Source organism: Nannobrachium achirus (assembly GCF_963921795.1).
Source record: "Nannobrachium achirus genome assembly, chromosome: 6".
Taxonomy (NCBI): domain Eukaryota; kingdom Metazoa; phylum Chordata; class Actinopteri; order Myctophiformes; family Myctophidae; genus Nannobrachium; species Nannobrachium achirus.
This window is the reverse complement of record NC_137815.1, coordinates 32,615,645-32,638,065: the sequence shown is the minus strand read 5'-3', so window position 1 is coordinate 32,638,065 and position 22,421 is coordinate 32,615,645. Positions and strand designations below refer to the sequence as shown.

The 22,421-nt window shown below is 41.0% G+C and overlaps 2 protein-coding genes across 3 annotated transcripts; both read left to right on the top strand.

Annotated features, from left to right (window-relative positions):
- The first annotated feature begins 3,595 nt into the window (after nt 1–3,595).
- Nucleotides 3,596–8,031, top strand: tusc2b (tumor suppressor 2, mitochondrial calcium regulator b). The gene is made up of 4 exons (XM_080728416.1): nt 3,596–3,739; nt 4,512–4,742; nt 4,954–5,074; nt 5,494–8,031. Exons 2-4 carry the CDS (start codon nt 4,588–4,590, stop codon nt 5,557–5,559), a joined length of 342 nt encoding a protein of 113 aa, XP_080584542.1. The 5' UTR covers nt 3,596–3,739; nt 4,512–4,587; the 3' UTR covers nt 5,560–8,031.
- Nucleotides 8,032–12,075: 4,044 nt separating this feature from the next.
- hyal2b (hyaluronidase 2b) lies at nt 12,076–19,526 on the top strand. Of its 2 annotated transcripts, none has more exons than XM_080727271.1 (4): nt 12,076–12,245; nt 13,008–13,977; nt 15,593–15,682; nt 16,914–19,526. In XM_080727271.1, the coding sequence occupies exons 2-4, from the start codon at nt 13,024–13,026 to the stop codon at nt 17,298–17,300; spliced, it is 1,431 nt and encodes a 476-aa protein (XP_080583397.1). In that variant the 5' UTR covers nt 12,076–12,245; nt 13,008–13,023; the 3' UTR covers nt 17,301–19,526. The 2 variants fall into 2 exon arrangements, with proteins under 2 accessions (XP_080583397.1, XP_080583398.1); XM_080727272.1 differs by having other exon boundaries at nt 13,003–13,977.
- The last annotated feature ends 2,895 nt before the right edge of the window (nt 19,527–22,421 follow it).

Below are 22,421 nucleotides of genomic sequence, written 5' to 3'. Positions count from 1 at the left end.
AGCAGTGCTGGTCACAAAAAAGCTGCCGGCTCGCTATCATTGTTTTCCTAAGCGATGCCTTGCAAGCAGCTACGCTAGCAGTTTCATGTGACGTTCAGGGACACATACTGTAGCTAAATGTGTCATTAAACATTTTGACATTTCTAATGCGCTGGTTTCACACTGGAGTTTTATATAAAACACAACAGAGTATTCAAACCTACTGTAGGTGACACATCTTAATGTCAATAATAATAATGTCTACAATTCAGTCATGCCTGGTTATTATGTAGAGTTCTTTGTAAAAACAACTGTAATAACTATTTAATAAGTGGGACTATGATCTGATACTGTCCATGTTGTAGACACGCACGCACGCACGGACGCACACAGTCCTGACTCAGTAGATAAAGTGGTCATATTTAACCCTGTCACTCTCTGAACGCTCTGTTGGAAAGATAAGATGAAAACATGACTTTATCTCTCCAACATTAATCGTCTCACTACTCTGACGTTGCGTTTGTCTGACTCTTCCCATTACTAAACCTTATAGTTTAGTTTTTTTTAGCAAATCGTTATAAAATGTTATCAATACATCTATCATTGGAACTAAATACTGTGAGAGGAAAGGAATCCTTCCCTTATTGGAATTAACAGACGTAAATAAGCACCATACAATAGAATACAACAAGGGGCGCAGCTGTGAAACTAGAAAAGAAAGTTTCTAAGAAATTTTAAGTGTGCCTGCAGCTCGCTAAGTGTCTGCAACCTTGTTTAGTGGTTGGTGTTAGCATTAGCGTTAGATTTTTTTGGTGTTAGCATTAGCGTTAGATTAGCGTTAGATATTTTAACATTAGCATTTTTTGCATTAGCTTTAACATTATCGACTGTACAACAAACAGTTCATGAGATAAAAGCACTTCCTGCTTGGTGAAGGGCCCTTCCTGTTTGGCGAAGGAAGCACCAATTAAGGTTAAGGACTCTTTATCAAGTCATATGACACCACCCACGCGTCTGTACGACAAACGGTTCATGAGATATAGAGGCACTTCCTGTTTGGTGAACGGCACTTCCTGTTTGGCGAAGGAAGCACCAATTAAGGTTAATGACTCTTAACTCATTCTGTGCCTATCCCGAACATGTTCGGGATATGTTCAATCCAAAACAATTTTTTTTTTATTAATTGACTTACCCTGAGCTGCTTGTAGAGCCGTGGGTGGTCCTGGCTCGTCCTACGCTAGCCAGCTAGCCATTTTACATGGTCCGACGATATATTCCATTAAAAATGGTTTAAAATACATTTTTGAGACCCCCAATGTTCACCGAATGTTCAGCGCCGCTTCCGGAACGTAGTCCAGTGTGCCTATCCCGAACATGTTCGGGATTTTTAATGAAATTAATAAAATGATCCGAGGCCTTCTGAAGCCTGAGCCTAAATTTAAAATCCAGTGGTCCAAATCCTGGGGAAGCCATGCCGGCCGTGAGCCGCGAACGTAGCCGCGAATCGCCGCCGAATCCAATGAAAAACCACATCTTTGGAGGCCCATATCTCTGGATTGTGTTTTTAGGGATGTGGCGCGAGGTTTATTTACGGCGAAATCGCCGAAAAATGATCTTTAAAATGACAAAATGGGAATAGCTATTCTGTTAGCATTATCATCCGGGACCTTTCCATGACGTGCACGAACGTGAGCACGCGCGTCGCTGCAACGTGAGCCCCCGGATGCTAATGCAGTCCCCTATGGGAGAAAGTCTGGCATTCTTTGGTGCCCTCTAGGGGCTGGCACTGGAAGCGTTAATCAATTCATATGACACCACCCACATGTCTGTACGACAAACAGTTCATGAGATATAGAGACAGTTCCTGTTTGGCAAAGGGCACTTCGTGTTTGGCGAAGGAAGCACCAATTAAGGTTAAGGACTCTTAATCAATTCGTATGACGCCACTCACACGTCTGTACGTCAAACGGTTCATGAGATATAGAGGCACTTCCTGTTTGGCGAAGGGCACTTCCTGTTTGGCCAAATAGGCCCCAATTAAGGTTAAGGACTCTTTAATCAAGTCATATGGCACCACCCACGCGTCTGTACAACAAACGCATCATGAGATATAGGGTCACTTCCTGTTTGGCGAAATAGGCCCCAATTAAGGTTAAGGACTCTTAATCAAGTCATTTGACGCCACCCACAAGTCTGTACGACAAACGGTTCATGAGATAAAGGGTCACTTCCTGTTTGGCGAGGGGCACTTCCTGTTTGGCGAAATAGGCCCCATTTAAGGTTAAGGACTCTTAATCAAGTCATATGACGCCACCCACAAGTCTGTACGACAAACGGTTCATGAGATATAGGGTCACTTCCTGTTTGGCGAGGGGCACTTCCTGTTTGGCGAAATAGGCCCCAATTAAGGTTAAGCTTATAATTGTTGTAAAATGAAAGTACATCAGTGTATTTTTTACAGAATTCTGATAGATTCCAGATCTATTGAATGCGGCGAAGACAGTCGATATTATTAACTGGAGGTAAGTCGGATAGGAGCCTGTTTTCATAGGACAGGTAAAGGGGCAACATTGCCTCGGCCTTCGGGTGCTGCTATCATTCAGAATGGGAATGATTCATGGCTTATTGGCTTTTTAAGTTTATTGAATACTTTAATAGCAGCTTGCATAGGAAAAGCACAGGACAGTTGGCATATACAGTTCAGATGTCTAGGTAAACCCAAGAAAACACTATGGCTTGTTACATTGGGGTCCTTTTGTACAAAGTTCATACAGACATAAAATTACAGACAAATATACACAGTAGCCTACTATGGAAAAAGTAGGCTACAGCAGGCTATAGCAGCTCGCTCCCTACTGAGACGCGAACCCCAGCCCCCCACTCAGCAGACGAGAAAGCAACCCGCAATGCCAAGAAGGCTAGTTGACGGAGCGAGTTACGGCCGGCCTGATCTGTTGCAGGGTCGTTACAGTATTTTCAGGAATAGAAAATAGAAAAATAGAAACAATCACTTGTTGTGATCAATTCATTTCAATTCAAAGGAGCTTTATTGGCATGAGAAAACGTTTACATTGCCAAAGCAAGTGTCAAAACAAAATAAAGCCAGTTGAAAATGTGGAACATAAATATACAGTTGGTTTAATAGGGGGGGGGTGAAGCAGCTCTGACTGTTTCATACTGTGCAGTAGTAGGTCAGATGTCAAATGGTTTGTAGTCCTTTAACCTCGCATCACCAGGCTTTCCGCTGGGGGAAAAGTGGTCCTTAAGGCCCATTCCCACTGGGCCAGATAACAGATATCTGGAGATATTTCTCCAGATATTTTTCCATGCAAAGTGGATGGTAGATACAGATAAAAGAAAAGTCTACCACAGATATTTGCCACAGATACTTTTATCTGTGGCAAATATATTTTTTATCTGTATCTACCATCCACTTTGCATGGAAAAATATCTGGAGAAATATCTCCAGATATCTGTTATCTGGCCCAGTGGGAATGGGCCTTTAGGGTGGTTGTGCTCACTGTCTCTCTCTCCTTCACACTCCGTGCCAGTTGGTGGCGATATTGCATTATTAAGTTGATCAGTCTGTGGTCAGAAAGATAAGAGTTGTCGTCACTCAGACAGTTAGCATAGAGATTGGTTAGCTGTGTCTCTGCTCGTGCTTACATACAATAGCAAACCGTTATCATATCATATCATAAATTCAACACAATCAAAGGGTCTTGTTCGGACAACAGACAACGAATCAGATCATCTGTTGGTATGTCTTCAACTGGATAGGTTGTTAACCTGAGGAGTTTGCTAGCCCACGTTTTATTTAGCCTTCAAGGTGCATTAACCACAGCAGCTAGCCTAGCATCCATGCTAACATCAGCTGTTTTGGAATATCATGATGTAGTACAGTAATAACTAACGTTACTTAACGTTGCTTTGTACATCGTGAATTTTGTTGTTGAAAGATTAACGAAATGTTATCAAGCTAACGCTAACTTGGCTTTAGTGCATTTTGTAATAAACTATAATACAGGCTATGTATATTTAATGGAGTGTTTTTGTAACGTTGCATAATATTTATACTCCGTCGTAGGACAACGGCATTACTTGCAATTAAAGGGCATTCCACCCAAAATAGAGGTGGATGCTTCTGACTTCGACTTTTAGACACCGAACATGAGCTATTAATGTGTTATTATAAGCAGACCTGGTTTGGGAAAATACTTCTATAGAGTCTATTGCTAATAAATTGCTGTTTTGGCAGCGTTTTAGTTTGAGCATAGAAGGAAGAATGTACTGTTAATCTATTTTGCATGCTCTTGGTAATTGTTAAGACATACTATGCATACACATTTCTCTAAACATGTATCCAAGCCCAAGGTCTTTGGCTTTTCAAGTCAGCCACACTCACACGTGATGACTAATATTGCAAATTAGATGGACTTGTATGATTTTAATGTAATTCTTTTAATTGTACTGCAATTATGCATTTCCCCTCCTGCATTGATTTTCTTTTGGTCTCCTTTCCTGTCCTGCAGTGCTGAATCTCTCTAAATAACAACACTACTGGGGAGTGCTGCCTGTGACCAAGAAAATAATGTCCCGCAGTTGAAGATGGGAGGTAGTGGCTCCAAATCCAAAGGATATTGGCCTTTTAGTGGCTCAGGCAGTGTTGACGACCCAACCAAAGATGGGAATCCCGATGATCAGTCATCATTGGCGAGACGAAGCTTCCGCAATGCAACTCCTTTCGTGTTTACTAGACGAAGGTAAATATAGGCTGCACACATCACATTACATGTTGCTATCTAGGAAAGACACCCAGGGATTGCATTACCGTAGTTGTGCAAGAAATCACCTGCTCCAAATATAATTCCTAAGTGATGGCTTGGTATGTTAAAAGCTTAGTTATTTGACATTACTGTTGTTATGCCCTCGATGCTATACTATATTATTTATAATGTTGCTTGTCTGCTACAGTTCCTTGTACGTGGATGAGGATGGTGACTTGGCCCACGAATTCTATGAAGAGACAATTGTGACAAAAAATGGACGTAAAAGAGCCAAGCTGAAGAGGATTCAGAAAAACTTGATACCTCAGGTGAAATATTTAACAATCGTCTGCTTGTTTGCTCGAGGATGAATAGCCAAAGTTCACTTAAAATGCTGCAGTGTCTTTCTTGCAACCACAGGGCAAATCAAATTATGACAATTTTTCTATCGCTCTACAGAATAGCCGTGAGAGGTTACATTGCCCCAGGGGATATTGTTGTAGTTCTGTTGCTCAGACTCTGGTAGCTTTAAACTAGATTGAAACAGTAGAGTATTTTTTTGCCTTTATATCACAGATACAGTATGTGTACGGTAATTCCATAAAAAATAATGTATTACCGACTGAAACCAGGGAAAGTGGTGAAGTCTTCTTTGGAGCTCTGTTTAATTATGTCTTTAATCTGACACTTTTATTTATATTTTCTCACTCCAAATAATTGTTCCCTCTCTGCCTTGTCTCTCCCACAGGGAATTATAAAGCTGGATCACCCTTGCATTCATGTCGATTTTCCAGTCGTTCTCTGTGAGGTTTGATGAAGTCTGAGGAGTGCTCTCAGATTAGCCACTGTGTCAACTCCGTCCCACACTTTCCAGTTATGATTTCCAGTTATGCCTAGAGCTGGAAGCGTCAACCCTTGTACGAACCATCATGGCCTCCTCTTGAAGATACTCTGGTGCCCTTGCGTGGGATAGGCAGATCATGTGGGTTTATCTTCTGCATGTGAACTGTGGCTCTTGTACAGCTAGACACAAAAGAGCTCACTGAGGACTAAAAATGGTTGAAAAACATCAGAGACAAAAGAAAAACATGAAAATGATCCGATTTGGCAGTACATAGTCTGCAAACTGTTCAGGGTCTGTGTTTCTATGTATGTGAGTGCTTATGAACAAGGTGAAATTCAAGAAGAAAGAAGGACTATGATGTAGCAGCCATGGTTGCCATTGTGATTTCCTGAACACTTGAAGTTAAAAGGTCTGCTCAGTCATTGATTATCATTCATTACTGTCCTGATACATGACTCTCTATTTGTCAAGCACATTATTTGGTGCAATGTTTTCTTTTTAGGGGTGCGTGGTGGAACACCGACATTGTTGTTTTGATCATTGACTCCCACAAAAAAGGATTTTAATATTTGCCAGTGTTTGTCACTGTCTTAAGTTATGTGACACAAGTACACATTAAAAAAAGCAGCCTTATACTCGGGTGGCTTAACAAAATTACAGCTAAGTGAGGCTTTTCAAGAGGCCTCTTTATGACCTACTGATGGATTCCAGCCTAGGAGCCAAAAAGGATTTTGATGGTATGATATGACCTACTTAAGTTATAGGCCAAAAAGCCAATCTTTTTATTTTATTTTATTTTATTTATTTTTGAGCGGTGCCTACATCTGTATTTGTCTGTATGTCCCTGTCTGTCTGTACGTATGTCGCGCCCCATCCCACATTGGCCAAGCTTTGCGGGACCCTTAATGAAATTAACTCCTAAATGGCACTGCTCACTTAACTGCTCCTAGGCTGGAATAGAATCCCTCAGTAGGTCTTAATAAAGAATGTGTCTAGTTTAACCACTTTGTAACAGTAATGTTAAAAATCCCCATTTAGCCACTGGACCTTTAGGTGTGTGTTGGCTCGGCTGGTTGGTGCATGTCTCCTGCTCCTCTTTCTCTGCCCTTGGTTTCCTGTCGCTACACTGAATAAAGCATAAAATGTCCACAAAAAGAAAAGGGTAGCCTACATACAGTACCGTGCTATTGGGATGACGGATATTACACTTAAAGGAGCTATAGTCAACTTTTTCATTGTAGGGCCGACACTAGGATGTAAACAAAGTGTCGGTCTGACAATGGCCAAAATGATTATTTTATCATTATTTTATGCTTTTTGTGGTCATTTTTTAATAGAAACACATATATGAAGCTTGTTTTTTTATAAAATATTTTCAAAACATTGTTTTTATTTTAGCATCCGTTTTTCAAGAAAAAGTTGACTATTGCTTTTGTGAACACCCCGGACAGTTTTTAATTTGCTTGATTCAATATTTAGATATTTGATATTAATTTGATTAGACTTTAGATTTGATTAGACCTTCCAATACAAACCCATTGTAACTCCAAACTCCATTTTAACTATGATAGATTCAACATGTATTTTTTTAAATATTTAATCAAGCTAATTAAAAACTGTCCAGGGTGTTCCCAATAGCCTGAGTAGATGATGAAATGACCCATAGTTTTTTTTCCCTTTAAAATATATACAAAATGCCAGAACACATGTTGGCATGAATTTTCTAGTGATTGCCAATGACTCGAGTGGACCTTTTAAATGAGATAAAGATGTTCTGAGTGTAACTGGGCATGGTGGGCAGTACAACAGCAGTGGTCCTAAATCATATATTATGGCTGTGAAGGTGAATTTTCATCTGCATTTATTTTATTTTGTTTTGTGCTTCAGGACTGATGGTTGAGCGTCTTGAGCAATCGGGGCCATATCCTACAACTTATATGTGGACAATAGGGCATAGCGGTGGCGGATGTTTTTGGTCCCACAGATCGAAAGCCCATACATTTTTGCTCATACAGATTTCTGAAAATATTTACATTAATTATTTTTTAAAGCCTGGAACCAAGCCATTCGGGATCCTGGTGAATCGAATATATTCACCATTCACAATTAAATATATTTAATTAAATAATCAAATGTTTTTTGACGCAAAATCTAATGTCTTAACCAGGAGCCCGGGTGGCTTGGTTCCAGGTTTAAAATAAATATAAATATTTCCAGAAATGAAAGGGATTTCGATCGGTGGCAGCACATTTTGCAATGACCACATTTTATTATCAATCAAGCATGAACCTGGATCTGCTCATCAGACAGTTGTACCCCATATGGAGTTGACAATCAGTGGCCAACAACAAGCTCTGAAGTGATGTGATGTTGTAATAATGTCTGATAGACTGGCTTGAGTTACATTGATGTGACCAGACTTCAGAGACACATGTACAGAGTAGCAATGAGTAAATACGAGATCCTCAATTCCTTTGCTGCTTTGGCACACTACAGTTCACTTTTAATTTATTATTATAAACTGTTAAAATTGCATCTTTTTTTAAATTACAACCTTGAAATGACAAACATGTCTCATGTCTGTATTCATTCACTTTACCGGAAGGATAGCTGAACAACGTCTGTGTTTGCTTTAGACCTTTTTTAATATGCCCTATATTACGGTCTAGGCTGATGTTTACAGAGGAGATTGTGTGCACGTCTTGAACCTGTATTTAGGCCAGGTGCTGGACAAAGGAGAACAATGTAAAATATCCATACACTGGTGTAAAGCTCTCAAAACGTATTTTATTTAATGAAGCAACGTTTGCCAGATGAAGACCTATAAGGTCAAAACGTTGCGGCAAAAAGAAAAAAAAGGTTTTGGGGGCTTTATACCGGTATGCAGATGTTTTACCTTCTTCTGTTTGCCATTATTGCTGCTAATTTGCGTTTTATTCATATTCCATGCATACATTTCTAAACAGTTATTTTTCAATCAATCTGTCAAACTAAACAGTGATATGTAAGTCCAGACTAAAAATGTTCTGTAATCTGTAATGGAGACCATTACTAACTTAACAGTAAAATATTACTAACTTAACAGTAAAAGAAAGTACCAACTATGTAGGAAACCACACAGGAAATTGCAATGGGCAACTCTTGCTGGGAGGTGTAGTTGTGCATGTGTCTGTTAATGAGAGAAGAGAACGGAAGGTCCTAAAATCCAAATGATCACCATTGCAACCTCCAGAGGAAAGGGATTTTATGTAAAGCTCAATGATATTTTTTCATTTTCATTGAGGATAAAACAGGGATGTGTTAAAATCCACTTAATTTTATTGCTTTCATGAAATGTTATTACATCATGAAGCTTTTATAATGGATTTTATTTTTTCTAAGTGAGGGTTTTTTGACCCGAGTCCAGAGAGAGATGAAACTGCAATTAGTTTGTGCTCTGGGTGGACATTTTCATTGAGCTGCAATAATGACTTGGATAGTGGTAGAGATAGAACAAAGATTTGACCTGCTGTTGGGCATTCTTTTACTGGCTTGGTTTAAAGTTAAGCATTTAATTTGTTTAGAGAGTTCAAAGTAAGTGAAAAGTCAAACCACAGTTTTCAATCCAAATTTAACTTAGTTGTTCTCCTGCACATGTCAATATATTGGATTTTGTCCTATGAGATACTTTAATGCCGTTATATGTTATGTGTTATGCTGTGTGTGCATTTTCCACTAAGCTCTAATAATGGGTTAAACTCTGAACTGCAACGTGAAGGGAAATTGTTTTTCTGTATACGTGCAGTAGTACTTGTGGTGGGGGTCATGGCAAATTAATAAGACTAATAAGGTCAAATCCAGGAAGGGATGGAGGTGGAGTCTCAGATATTTAAATAGAAGCTCAGTAGTGCTGTTCAACAGAGAATAAACCATACCACTTTTGTGGGGAATACGCTGGTTAAATCCAACGTGGTTTGAACTTGACCAACTCTAGCCTCTTCCAGCCTAGACCAACGCCAACAAGTGGAACTGCTTCCATTGCATAGAGAAAGTGACTGCTGGTAAGACATTATAATGTGTAGAAAGAGAAATTCCATTATATATCTAAGTATGGACATACAGGTTTAAATTTGTATCGTCCGAATTTACCAATTTGTGTATTTTTCCACAATGGCATTGGTATTGGTCTAAACATTGGTAACTAAGTTGCAGAGTATTTCTTGTATATTTCTTGTACTTGTATTTCCTAGTCAATATTTGGTCAACTCAGTAGATTCCATGACATGCAATGTTCTCAATATTGTAGTTTTGAATCTGTTAAATGGTAAATGGTGCATTTATATTGTTAGATTGGGCATTACATTCACCCATTCACACACACATTCATACACAGATGGCGGAGGAACCCATGCAAGGCACCAACCTGCACATTGGGAGAAATTAGGGGTTCAGAGTCTTGCTCAAGGACACTTTGAAACTAACTCTGGCCTGGGGGAGCCTGGTATCGAACTGGGAACCCTTCCGGAATCCAAGACTGCCGCTCTACCCCTGAGCCACTGCCGCCCCCACAATGTTGTACCATTTGATCAATCTAATCAGTTTATCTGATGGATTTACAATAGAAAAGTTCAGCAAAATTGCCTGAAGCAAATTTTGAAGCAAGGTAGGCTACTCTAGCCTGGCGTTGCTCATACTAATTCCTCACTGCGTGTCTCTGTCTACCGTCAGGGGGTGGTGTTGTGCAGTCTGGTTTATTAACCAGGCTAAGGCTACTCTGAAAAAGCAGCCAAAGGATACTTTTGAAAAAGCAACCAAAGGATACCTTTGAAGTCACACTGCCATTTCAGTATTAATGGTCCTTGAAGTAAACCTACTAAAATATATGGTTTAACTGCAGTGGTGCACAGTAGCAATTAGCAAAGTTTACTTGAGTACAGTAAGTCATTTCTTGGAGTACCAATATTTGTACTTAATACTTGAGTATTTGTATTTTTTGATAGGCCTACTTTTACTCCACTACATTTCAAAGACAAATATTGTACTTTTAACTACATATGGAAGGGAAAAAGGCACCCTATCAAATAGGCCTATAGTGGAAAAAAGTGGATCTATATTCTACACACTCACAAATGCATAGCAACGCATTGTGAGCTTGTAGATCTGCTATTTGCAGAACGTTTGCCCCAGAATAGGGATGCTATGGTGAATGTTGTGTCCCACCATCTTTAAGGGAATGAAAGAGATACACAATTGCTATTTTCCTCTGTATGAAAGGTTCTGTTGGGGAAAAAAGGTGACAACTTGTTTTAATTTAATATGTGGATCTATGGCTGTTAGACTAGAATGTGCCACTGCCACCTTGGACTATTCCCATGGACTACACTTCCCATGATCCTTCCCGATCAAGGATTGAAGGACAGACCATTGCTGGGATTGGCGTGGGGGGCGATGCCACTATAGGGCATTTTTGCTTTCTCAGACTTAAGTCAATCAAGTTCGACAATAACGTCAAAGTATTACTTTAATAACATCACAGCTCAAAATTAAATGCTACTTGCCCAAGTTACAAAATAGGGTAAATTCTGTCATTCTTAAATTTAAGAATCCCCCCTCAAGTCCGAGTTCAGTGTATCTGTCAACTCTTCCAGTGTTGCCATGTCCGCTTATTATAAGCGACGTTGGGCTTGTATTTCTGTAAGGTCGCTTTATATTGGTTGCGTTTTTGTGGGGCTTTTTTTTTGATTGATTGAAGAATTTATTAGAAGTTTGCAATAGAAAAAAGTACAGTTTCATGACAGTACAAATCACTGGTACAAGGTCAACTAAAAGGAGATCCTAGAAAGCCGAGGCTTATTTCCACAGGAACCACACTTTAAGTATCTCATATAACATTGAAAGACAGACGGATAGAACATAGTACTTTATCTATATCAGTTTCAAAAGCATAATATCAAATACAAAGGCAGAAATAAAAAATAAAAAGGGGGGGGGGGCAGAGCATGGGGGCTTAGTCTATTTACAAGTCACGGGTAGCAGCTGTCTGAAGATGACTTTTCATACCAATTTTGAAGGAGGCTAGGGATTTGCTCTCCTTTAAGGCTTGTGGAAGGGCGTTCCACGTGTTGATGGTATAGCAGGAGAACGAGTTAGGGCTTGTTTCTTAAGTGTAGCTGCTTATTTGGGCTTGTTTCTAAATGTTTAAATGCATTTATTTTGAAAATGGCCGATCCGAAGCGTTGTTGTGAGCTTGTAGATCGGCTATTTTATACAGTAGGCTTAAAGTAAACGCCATGGACCAGAGCTAGTTTGGGGGGTGAACTAGTTAGTTGTAGTAGCCTAGTAGTCGAGTAGTCGCTTCTTTTTTGCTTGTTTTCCTAGACCTGGTTGCTTATTACAAAATCTGGCAACACTGAACTCTTCCTGTGTTCATCATCATTACAGTCCGTGGCGGTGGCGAGTGACTGTCTGACTACCATCATATATCTTCATGAAAAGAGGAACGGAACGGGGCTGTTTTTATTATCACACAATTGATTACTTTTACGGAGTATGAGCCGTCGCTTTCATATGGCTGGCCTATGGGAAAGTGTTCCCTCGCACTGTTTGTTTAAAAGCCACACGACGAGAGGAACAACAAAGCAGTGTCTTCTTGAGAGCAGTCCTCCTCGTTGGAGCAGGTAAGATAGCAACAGCTAACCGTTAGCCTCTAGTTCTCAACTAGTGCTGAACAGGGACAGACAGCAGAGCTGGACAGGAAAAGAAGAACATCACAGCAACACAATTAACACCCATCCACTTTCAGCGTCACTGTTCATATCACCGCCATATTGTTTATCTATCATTCAATAGCATCTTGTCTGATAGTAAGCTATTTAGCCAGCTTTTCCCTACAACCTAAAAAGCTGAGACATTTTGCAATGTGACTGTTGACCTGCTATGAGTGGTCGATTTGGGGGGGGGGGGGGGGGGGGGGCTTTAAACCCCCGTAGATCTCACCTATTGTTTAAAAATCAAAGTCGTTTTATAATGCGTTTCCCTTTCACTTAATGCCATCTGTCCAAATGTCTTGGTTATTAATGTTTTAAGAATTCTTAGTTTTTTTTTTTTTTTAATTATTATAATTTTTGGTAAAGCATTTTGAATTTCCTTGCTGAAATAAACTTGCATTGCCTTTTTATAAAATAATTATATATATATATATATATATATATATATATATATATATATATATATATATATGTATGTATGTATGTATGTATGTATGTGACAAACTTACATTTGTCACATGACTAATGGTTAGGCTCTCTACTAATGATTAGGCTCTCCCTAAGGCCTTTGTGCTTTGATCTTGTTTTTAACAGAAATGTTAAACAGCTGTCCCCTTCCAACCCCCCCCCCTCCCCCTCCCCCCTTTCTTTTTTCCTTTCCTATTAGTGAAGGTGAGAGAAAGTGACCATGGCGTCTGCATCTCGCATTCTCCTGGTCCTGGCTGGACAAATGCCCTGGTTGTTTCTGACTCTGCTACTCGCACCGTGGACAGTCTTCTGTGCACAACAATTAAAGCAGACGAGGTGGCCTCTGTTTCCCCAGAAGCCAGTTCTACTGGCGTGGAACGCCCCCACAGAGGACTGTGGCCCTAGGCACGGCGTTCGCTTCCCCCTGGAGCAGTTTCAGATCGTGGCGTCCCCCAACGAGGGTTTTGTCAAACAAAACCTCACAATCTTCTACAAGGATCGCCTCGGGATCTATCCCTATTACGAGCGAGACGGCACTGCGGTAAATGGAGGCCTTCCGCAAGCCGCCAGCCTTGCCAGGCACCACGAGAAGATGCCTGAAGGTGTGAATTATTACATACGCGAGCCAGAGGCAAAAGGTTTAGCTGTCATCGACTGGGAGGAATGGCGCCCGCTGTGGATCCGTAATTGGGACGTCAAGGATCTGTATCGAGAGAGATCGAAACAAATGGTGGCACAGAAGAATAAAGACTGGCCCCCGGAACGCGTTGCAAAAGTTGCCCAGCAGGAATTTGAACAGTCGGCTCGCAAGTTTATGGTGGAGACATTGAAATTTGCCAAACATCTGAGGCCTAACCAACTATGGGGTTTCTACCTGTTTCCGGACTGCTATAACCACAACTACAGGAGCGGTCTCAAGAACTACTCGGGCCGCTGTCCCGATGTTGAGGAGACCCGCAACGACCAACTCAACTGGTTATGGACTGAAAGCACGGCTCTCTATCCGTCCATATACATGGGCACTGTCCTTCGCTCCACGACGTTTGGGCGCCACTTTGTTCGTAACAGGGTGAAGGAAGGAATGCGCCTGGCGTCTGCAGGGGACGGGCAGGCCCGGCCTGTTTTTGTTTACACGCGGCCTACGTATATGAACGAACTGACGCTGCTAACCGAGGTTAGTCGCTTTGATCATCTCGGGAAAAGTCCATTAGTCTTTTTTTTATTTTTATGTGCTTTTTACCCCCTTTTCTCCACAATCTTTTAGTCATTAATGTCAATTGATTCCTCCCCACACATGTTTCTGTGTTGTCACTGCTGTTGTATCCTACTCAACTGGCACATCTACCAGTGAGGAGCCCCCACCGGGAGGACGTCGCAGAGCCTTCGTCCTACTCCTCCCGCCCAACACTCCTTGCTGACAGGTGCCTCCCCAGGCCGTAGGAGTACGTGTAGTGACTCTTTTCGCCGCCATTGCCCGGCTTCCCTCCCCCGAACGCAGGGGGTCTATTGCGTATAGATGCTCGACAAAGCCGGTTGCACCAGGGTAGATTCGAACCCACAACCTCTGCGGTGGTGGGCAGGTACTTTACCACCACCATCATAAGGCTTTATTATTGACTGAATGTGTGTATTGAGTCATCAATAGCAGGCCTTTGGGTGGTGCAGGGGTAAAGTACCTGCCCACCACCGCGTCAGAGTCTAGGGTTTCTAATCCACTGCGGTGCATCCGGCTTGGCCGAGCGTCAGACGTCAGTACGAACCTCCGGGAAAGGGAAGCCGGGCTGGGACCGAGGAAATCTGTTGCTGTATAGGTAATGCTGAACAGGATGAGTAGTAGTACATCCTCCCTGTGGGGGCTCCTCACTGGCAGGTGAGCCAGAAGGATACAACCGCAATGGCAACAGAAATGTGTGGGGAATAGGGGCACTTTGCCTCACAGCTAGAAGGTCCTGGGTTCGATTCCCGCCGGGGGAAGCTGTGGGTGCTGGGGGCGTGTTTCTCCCTCTGCGTCATCAGCGCCCACACCCTAGGTGGAGTCGGCGATAGGGCCTTTCTGTGTGGAGTTTGCATGTTCTCCCCGTGTTTCCTGGGGTTGATACCCTCACAAAAACATGCAGTAATCCTGGTCTCAATAATGCCTCCCCCTGGCCAGCCGGGGCGCTTGATGGAGGGGAAAGGAACTCGTTGGAATAACGTGTTCCTTCCATTCGCTACGTCCATCCCGGGGAAATCCCCAAAGAAACAACTTGGACAACTCATGCACTGAAGGAAGCATGAGGTCAGTCCGTTGTCTCCCCAGGCGCGGCAGAGGGAGAGCAGAGCCCAGGATTACATAGGCAATTGGCACTGGGTGAAAAAATGGGTTGCAAAAATCGTGGGATAAAAATTACAAAAAAAAAAAGAGAAATGTGTGGGGAATAATGGATTGACACAACGAAGTTCTGGAGAAAGATTGGGTAAAAAGAATCGTCTCCTTGAAAAACAAACAAATCACTAGTCCTACTTGCACAGGCTTCAAATCTCAAGCAACAAAGTTTTTCCTGACGTGGCCCATAGTTGATTGGCATTTCTTCAGTGACTCAATTATGCAAACTCAATTATCCTAGAATGATTTGCCACAATATTGTATTGCTCAAATAGATTTGTAGAATAGTATAGGCCAAAATGGTGATGGTTTCACTTGTCTAAATGATGTATAATAATGTGTGGATTTGGATAATTGATGTGGATGATAGACATTTACATTGAGATGATAGATTTTGCCTACTTTATGTTTTCTCATATTGTAGACCGACCTGGTCTCCACCATTGGTGAGAGTGTTGCCCTTGGAGCTGCAGGTGTCATCTTCTGGGGAGACTCTACCTATGCAAGCAGTAATGTAAGTGCAATACATAACCAGCCTATTTCATGCAATATCTTAGACTTGTATCCTTGAGTTTATTTGGTTAATACTAGAGTTATCAGTGATGTCATTACGTGCGCATCCCGCATCAAAAACGCATTCAAGTCGCCCAGGGATTCATTCATGTCATGGTCCTGGGGTCCCGGGGATGCGCCTCCATTGGAGTCCATGTTAAAATAATTTACCGGGTCGCGGTAAAAGAAAAACATTTTAAAATTCCACAGACACCACCATTGTTCATGGGTGAAAGCATCCTACTTTACCCTACGTTAACACAAATAAAATCCACATAGAAAGTCTTAAACAGGCGATAGAAACGTCAATGTTTTGATTCCACTGACGTCCGATGCCATTTTGCGCGCCCGAATTCATTAGGGGCACATGTTTTAGTAGTTTTAGTAGTTCTAATTTCAAACATTATCCAAATTGTAAAATAAATATAAGAAATAGGCAAACATTTTGAAAATAGACGATCTACAAGCTCACAGCGCTCGAAAACATTGTATTGAGGACTCATAAAACTTTTCTGGGACCCATTTGAATGACCACCTGTGGGTCCCGGGACCCATTACATTGAAAACCTAGTAACATCACTGAGTTATATATACTAAAAGCTACCGATACTGCCTAAAATGCTTGTATCGGTACCGGCGAGTATGCCAGTCTGTGCCAAATCCGATACCATGTACCGGTACTTTATCACATGATAGTATTTACATTTTACGGTAATATTTTGAATCCTTCAGTTGATGTTGCATTGCTGTTTTATACTAGTCATGTTTATTTCGAATATGTCAAATAAAACAGATACCTTTTGCACTTTCAAAATCAAAGAAAACGAATAAAAGATACTACTACTGTATTTAAATTATTATTTGTCGAATAACTTGTAGCTGTATCTATTCCTAGATCAGTGGTTCTCAAACGTTTACATTTCAAGGAAAAATGGCCCCTATGGTTCCATTTGTACACTCTCAGAGTAGAGAGTACAGACCTGTGAGGGTTCATTTGGAACCCACTCAAGGAACCCAGAGGGTCCCTGGACCAGAGACCCACGGTCCTCCTAGTCCTGGTATCAGATCAGTACTCTGTATCGAGACAGATACATAAGTTGTGGTTATCAGAATCAGCATCGGTAAGGAAAAGCTAGTATCGGTATTGGGTGCTGGGTACATCTCCAGCTAATACCTCTTCCCTCTGTCCCCAGGCCAGCTGCTCCAGCCTGAACCAGTATCTACGGGGACCGCTGGGCCGGTACCTCCTCAACGTGTCCACGGCAGCGGAACAGTGCAGCCAGAAGCTATGCGGCTCCCACGGACGCTGTCTGCGTAAGGTTTCAGACAGCGACGTGTTCCTGCATCTCAGTCCTTCGACCCATAGCATCTCGAGCAGCCAGGGCGGCCGCTTGAAGGTGGCGGGGAAGCTCGGTCAAGCGGAGCTGGCCGGGTTCCGCACTCACTTCCAGTGCCAGTGCTATACCGGGTACAGAGGTGAGGGCTGTGCTCAGAAAGAAAACAACAGAGCCTCCTCTGCCATGGGCTTTTGGCCCTTTAGCCTCATACTCCCACTAGTGCTTCTTATCCTCCTACACTGAGGAAACGTAAGAAGACCTAAGCAGGCATGGGTTGGTTGCTCTGTGCCACTGCTAGCCAGGAGCTGACCATTACCTCCACACAACAAAAGCATTCAAGGATGCTCATCAGGATACAAATGTATTCTAGGACGAGCCCAGAAACACGGCTTATACCAAGTTGAAAAGTACAGGACGTTTTTAACACATCAAGGAACAAAGGAAGAAAAGTATAGTTCATTCGTAGATATCCTGATGAAAAACTATACAGATTGCTGGTGCATCTGAACAAAAAGTATTCTACAACCACATGCTCACTCCAAAATTGTGCTAGCCACTGTGCAGTATGACCATGTGTGTTGTTGAAATGTTTTGAGCTCTTCTCAAAAACGTTTTTTTTTTTTTTTTGTGCCTACAATTATGACAGATTTGGAGAGGAGTTACACACTCTTCAATTCTTGTTGACGCACAGAAATCGCATGACTGGACCTGCCTGTTTCAGTTTGTAGTTGTGCCTTAAATAGACCTTTTCATATACTGGTATGACAACATAAACATTCTAAATTGGTCCAATTGTGTTAATGAATATCAGTAGCTGATAGGAAATCAACTTGGACCTAACCTGTTCCCTAGTCAATTCCATTGACAGGGTCTTTAGGGCTATTTTGTTTCCCATTTAATAATCAATACTCACATCTAGGATTCTAAGTGCTGTTCATCTCAAACTTTTAGGACAAGACGAGGAAGGTATTCTACACCTATATGTTTAGTTTTTAATAATTCAAAGAAAACCAACCTTCTTTAAACAACAAACATGGTTTAATTCTGGCCAGAATTAATTACTTTCACTGAAGCCAAGGCAATCAAACTGTTTGGCTTCTGTCATATTATGATCTAGCCCTGAAACATGACGTATCTGACGACCGTCATGGTTCCTGGATTCGGGCAGAGCGACTTAATTTGCCGCTTACAGCTACACAAACATTCAGATTTCACAAACAAATGCTTAATCAAGTCTCACACGTGTCTAAATACGGTACGTCCTACTATAATTACCTGTATACTCCGTATTCTTCATGGGGCTGTGAACGGAGATGGCGCGACTCTCCAATACAGGGCTCTGGGGAAAACCAGGAAATACCAGGAAAAATAGAAAACGATTGGAGGGATACTGAGGATACGGGTAATGGAACGAGAAAAAAAAAAACACATCACATGGGTGCACCTGGGATGTATCATCAGTGATGTAGCCTGAACTCATTGGGGTTTTGGGTCTCGCAACATCATACTCCTCAGGTGATTTAGACGTGTGAGACTTGATTAAGCACTTTGTTTGTGAAATCTGATCGTTTGTGTTGCTGTAAGCGGCAAATTAAGTCGCTCTGCCCAAAACCATGTCAACCCGGAACCATGACGGTTGTGAGATACGAGATATGTAATTAGGATCATATTTTACACAAGCTTTCTCTGGAATGATGAAAACAAGACACTCCCAGTGACACCCTGTTGTTCCCAAATGGCAGTGTTGGTATGTACTATTGATTTATTTTGCTACAGTGGTGCATTTCTTGTGTATTTATTGATCCAGTATTTGTTCAGTTTGAGAATCTGTATTTGGCCAATAAGTTATTAGCAGGCTGGCAAATGACAGGTGCAAGTTGTGATGCTGAATGATACTGAACTGAATATTGTGGAGGGGGAAAAAAACAGAACGCTTTTAAAAACATTTAAAAGGCTGTTCTCACTGCTTTTAAATGTTTATTACCCACACGGAGGATGCCAATGATACTGAACTGAATATTGTGGAGGGGAAAAAACTGAACGCTTTTAAAAACATTTAAAAGGCTGTTGTCACAGCTTTTAAATGTTTATTACCCACACGGAGGATGCTGGGATTGTACTGGTACAGTACTCTTTTCTGAAAACTGTTGTAATTCTGCACTTTATAATCATTATGCAATTTGGGAGAATATGGTTTTGTATTGTGAAGACACTTCCATCAAACGGTTTACTATTTTAATGAATGCCTGAGCCTGTGTGCATTAGGCTTTATATCTACTTTGATCATGTTGCATTAATGCCATTGTTTTATTATTGCTTTGTCCCTCTTTTAAATTAAGTTTTGTTCACCCAAAGCAAAGCCTCGTGCAACTGTAGAATGCAACTTCTTAACGTTGTCTCACTGTGAATATGGCCAAAGAAATGTCTTCTTGGAGATCTATAATACCCCTGTGGCCTTGTCCCCTACTTAGTGCCATAGTAAGAATGAGATGTTTTAATTGTTACTATTTCAACAATCTCTGTAATGTCTTCATGTAAACTTGCTTTTTAGGGATAAACTGGAAAACAAAGTAAGCCCCCCCCCCCCCCCCCCCCCCATTTTTTCTGAACTTGTAAGAGGGGACTAACATTTTCATGGCTAGCATGTCCATTTGTATTGGACTTGCTTTGAATGATCATGTTTATTCTTTGATATACCTCTGAATCTGACCAAAGATAGTTTAGCAATGTCCAAAGATGAAACCGCAAATGTATGATTCAAGATGACTGTTTGTCCCCAGGGAAATTGGCAGTGGACATCAAGTCTACCACCAAAATATATTTTTTTGAATCACCAAACAACTGTTGAGTGATAATGTTATATTAATGTTAAAGCCAGATATTTGAGTATACAGTAGATGGCATGTTTCTTGGGAAAGTTAAGATATGCATTTAATTCAGTGATAATTTCATAATCGAGATATATTTTCACCTTTTCATTTTGATGTTACAAAGGACAGAGGAATATGTAGAATTATTTTTTAATCATTTTTAAATAACCTACCATACATTTTAAAACAAAACACTTAACCTCATTGTGCTTCATCATATGGTGACGGTCTTCAGTACTGTTCAGGAGTCATTTTTATAATTGCACAGATGACCAATGTGCATTTATTTATTTTATGTGAAAAGGTTGTTGCTCCATCTAGTGGTTTAAATGAGCCTTTGGTGCACTTAACAACTGTAAATGTCAAAGTTGCCTTCCCAAGTAAAGCTGAGTTAATACTATTTTGTACAATTGTGGTGTTCTACTTGCTCACTGAAAATAGTTTTTCAACTTGGTACGTGATATGACAATTTAATTAGCTGTATTATACTGGGCCGGTTTTTTACTACATTTTGCATTTTACTGCGCTTTGTTTCACACCAGCAACAACCTTGTATGAGTCTAGCAGAGAATCTAGAAGGATTCTCTGAACTTCATATATTTTACCTTTAGGCATTGGTTTGTCTTGATGATAAAATCCTTGAAATGCTATGGTCTCCAAAGAGCAAATTAATGTTCATGTCTTGTATCGAAGAAAGTGTATTATTTTTCTACATTTGGGGATTTGAACTTCAATAAAATACAAACCTGAATTCAATTTGACTGTGTCGTCATAATTATCTTCTGGTCAGGTTTGAAAGCCCATGCAGTACACAGGTGGCTGATTTCACAACCTGAGAAATGGCATAAGCATTTATTTGATAATATGGGTAACCTTGTTATATAAGGGGAATCTTAAGTCCACTCTGACTTTAATTGTATTCCTAAAAGATCCCCTGGTGTATGGAATATTGCAGTAAAAGATTATCAAGATGAGGCACTATTTAATATAAGCCAATGCATATACAGTACAAATATTTGATGTACTGTATGGCAGATGTGATCTTTTACAAAGAGGGGATTGTTGTCTGTGGCACGCTTTTTGTTTGTGGCAGTCTAATGAACTTGGAGTCCTGGTCTGGACTTCAAACCACATTCTAGACATGATCAAAGGATCCTTTGAACTCAGAATGGATGTAACTGTGACACTCCAAAGTCGGGCCTACGGCCAAAGTCTCTGTCACACATCACAGTGGTTCAGGCCGGCATTTTTTACATGCCTGCCTTGATGTCTCCTGTGAGAGTAGAGACTTTAATACATGCATTCAGTCTGCAGACTTGGCATGTGTAGTGTCTAGCGTCTACCTGCATCCTCGTTCTCTTTAGAAGTTTAGAGTAGGCTATTTTGTGCCACGATCTTCAATCTCCTTTTCCTGCCTCCCTGACTCTTTGTTAGCTTGTGAGTCCAGTCCATTTCTGCAACAGCCCTTCACTGCTTCTACGGCTTTCCTGTATAATCTTGGTCACTTTATCTGAAGCTATGAATGTCCTCAAAATGTTTACACACGTGAAAACACTGTGGTGCTTTAGGAATAAATCTCTGTGGTCAAAACATCTGTCACATTCACAACATCTTGGAAGTATTGTAAGTCTGCTTGCAGCTCCTTCTGCCCGTCTGCAATCTCCATACAACACAGCAGAGACCCTTTGACTTCAGCCCAGTCATCTTCTACGTATTCTTTAGTCACCGACTTACTGTTTTTTAATTTGAGTCTGGTACTTTCCCTTTTTCCTTGAATTAGTGTTGCCTCTTTTTCTTTTCTTTTTTTCTTAGATGACTACAAACCTGTCATTCTCATTAAAGGTTTGTAGTTATCATCAGAGGCCTTTTGCTGTCATCTTCTCCCCTTAACACATCTGTGGACGTCTATTTCCATCATGTTAATGTTCAGCCCTTGATTGTCGGTGTCTCACATTATCACAAGGAAAAAACTGAAGTTCAAGTGTTGCAAAAATCTAAAAAAAGAAATGCATATAACTGACATCATCATCCTCACATGCAAGTCCCACCGATATTTGAATACATGCTCTCCTCCTGTAACATTACAATAACACATTATTACACACCTCTATCTTCCTGTACTAAACTATTAACTTACCATCATGATGTCCTGTGACAGTGTCCATTTCCTCTGAACCACTGATTGGTTTGCCACTGCAGAGAGAGAGAGAGAGAGAGAGAGAGAGAGAGAGAGAGAGAGAGAGAGAATCTATTTCCTATTAAACTCACTAGATTAGAACAAAAATGTTCTCCATCGCTCTCAAGCTGTATACATGATGTGACATGCACAATACATCATTTTCAGACTGATTTTATCCTTCAACTTCTTGTTTATGGCCCAAAATGACTGGATATCCAGGTTTTGTAGCAATTGTAAAAATATTAGACCTTAATTGTCAAGTGGGAGTCATACCTATGTTCCCTCGACCCTATGTTCCCTCACTGAGGTTAGGGT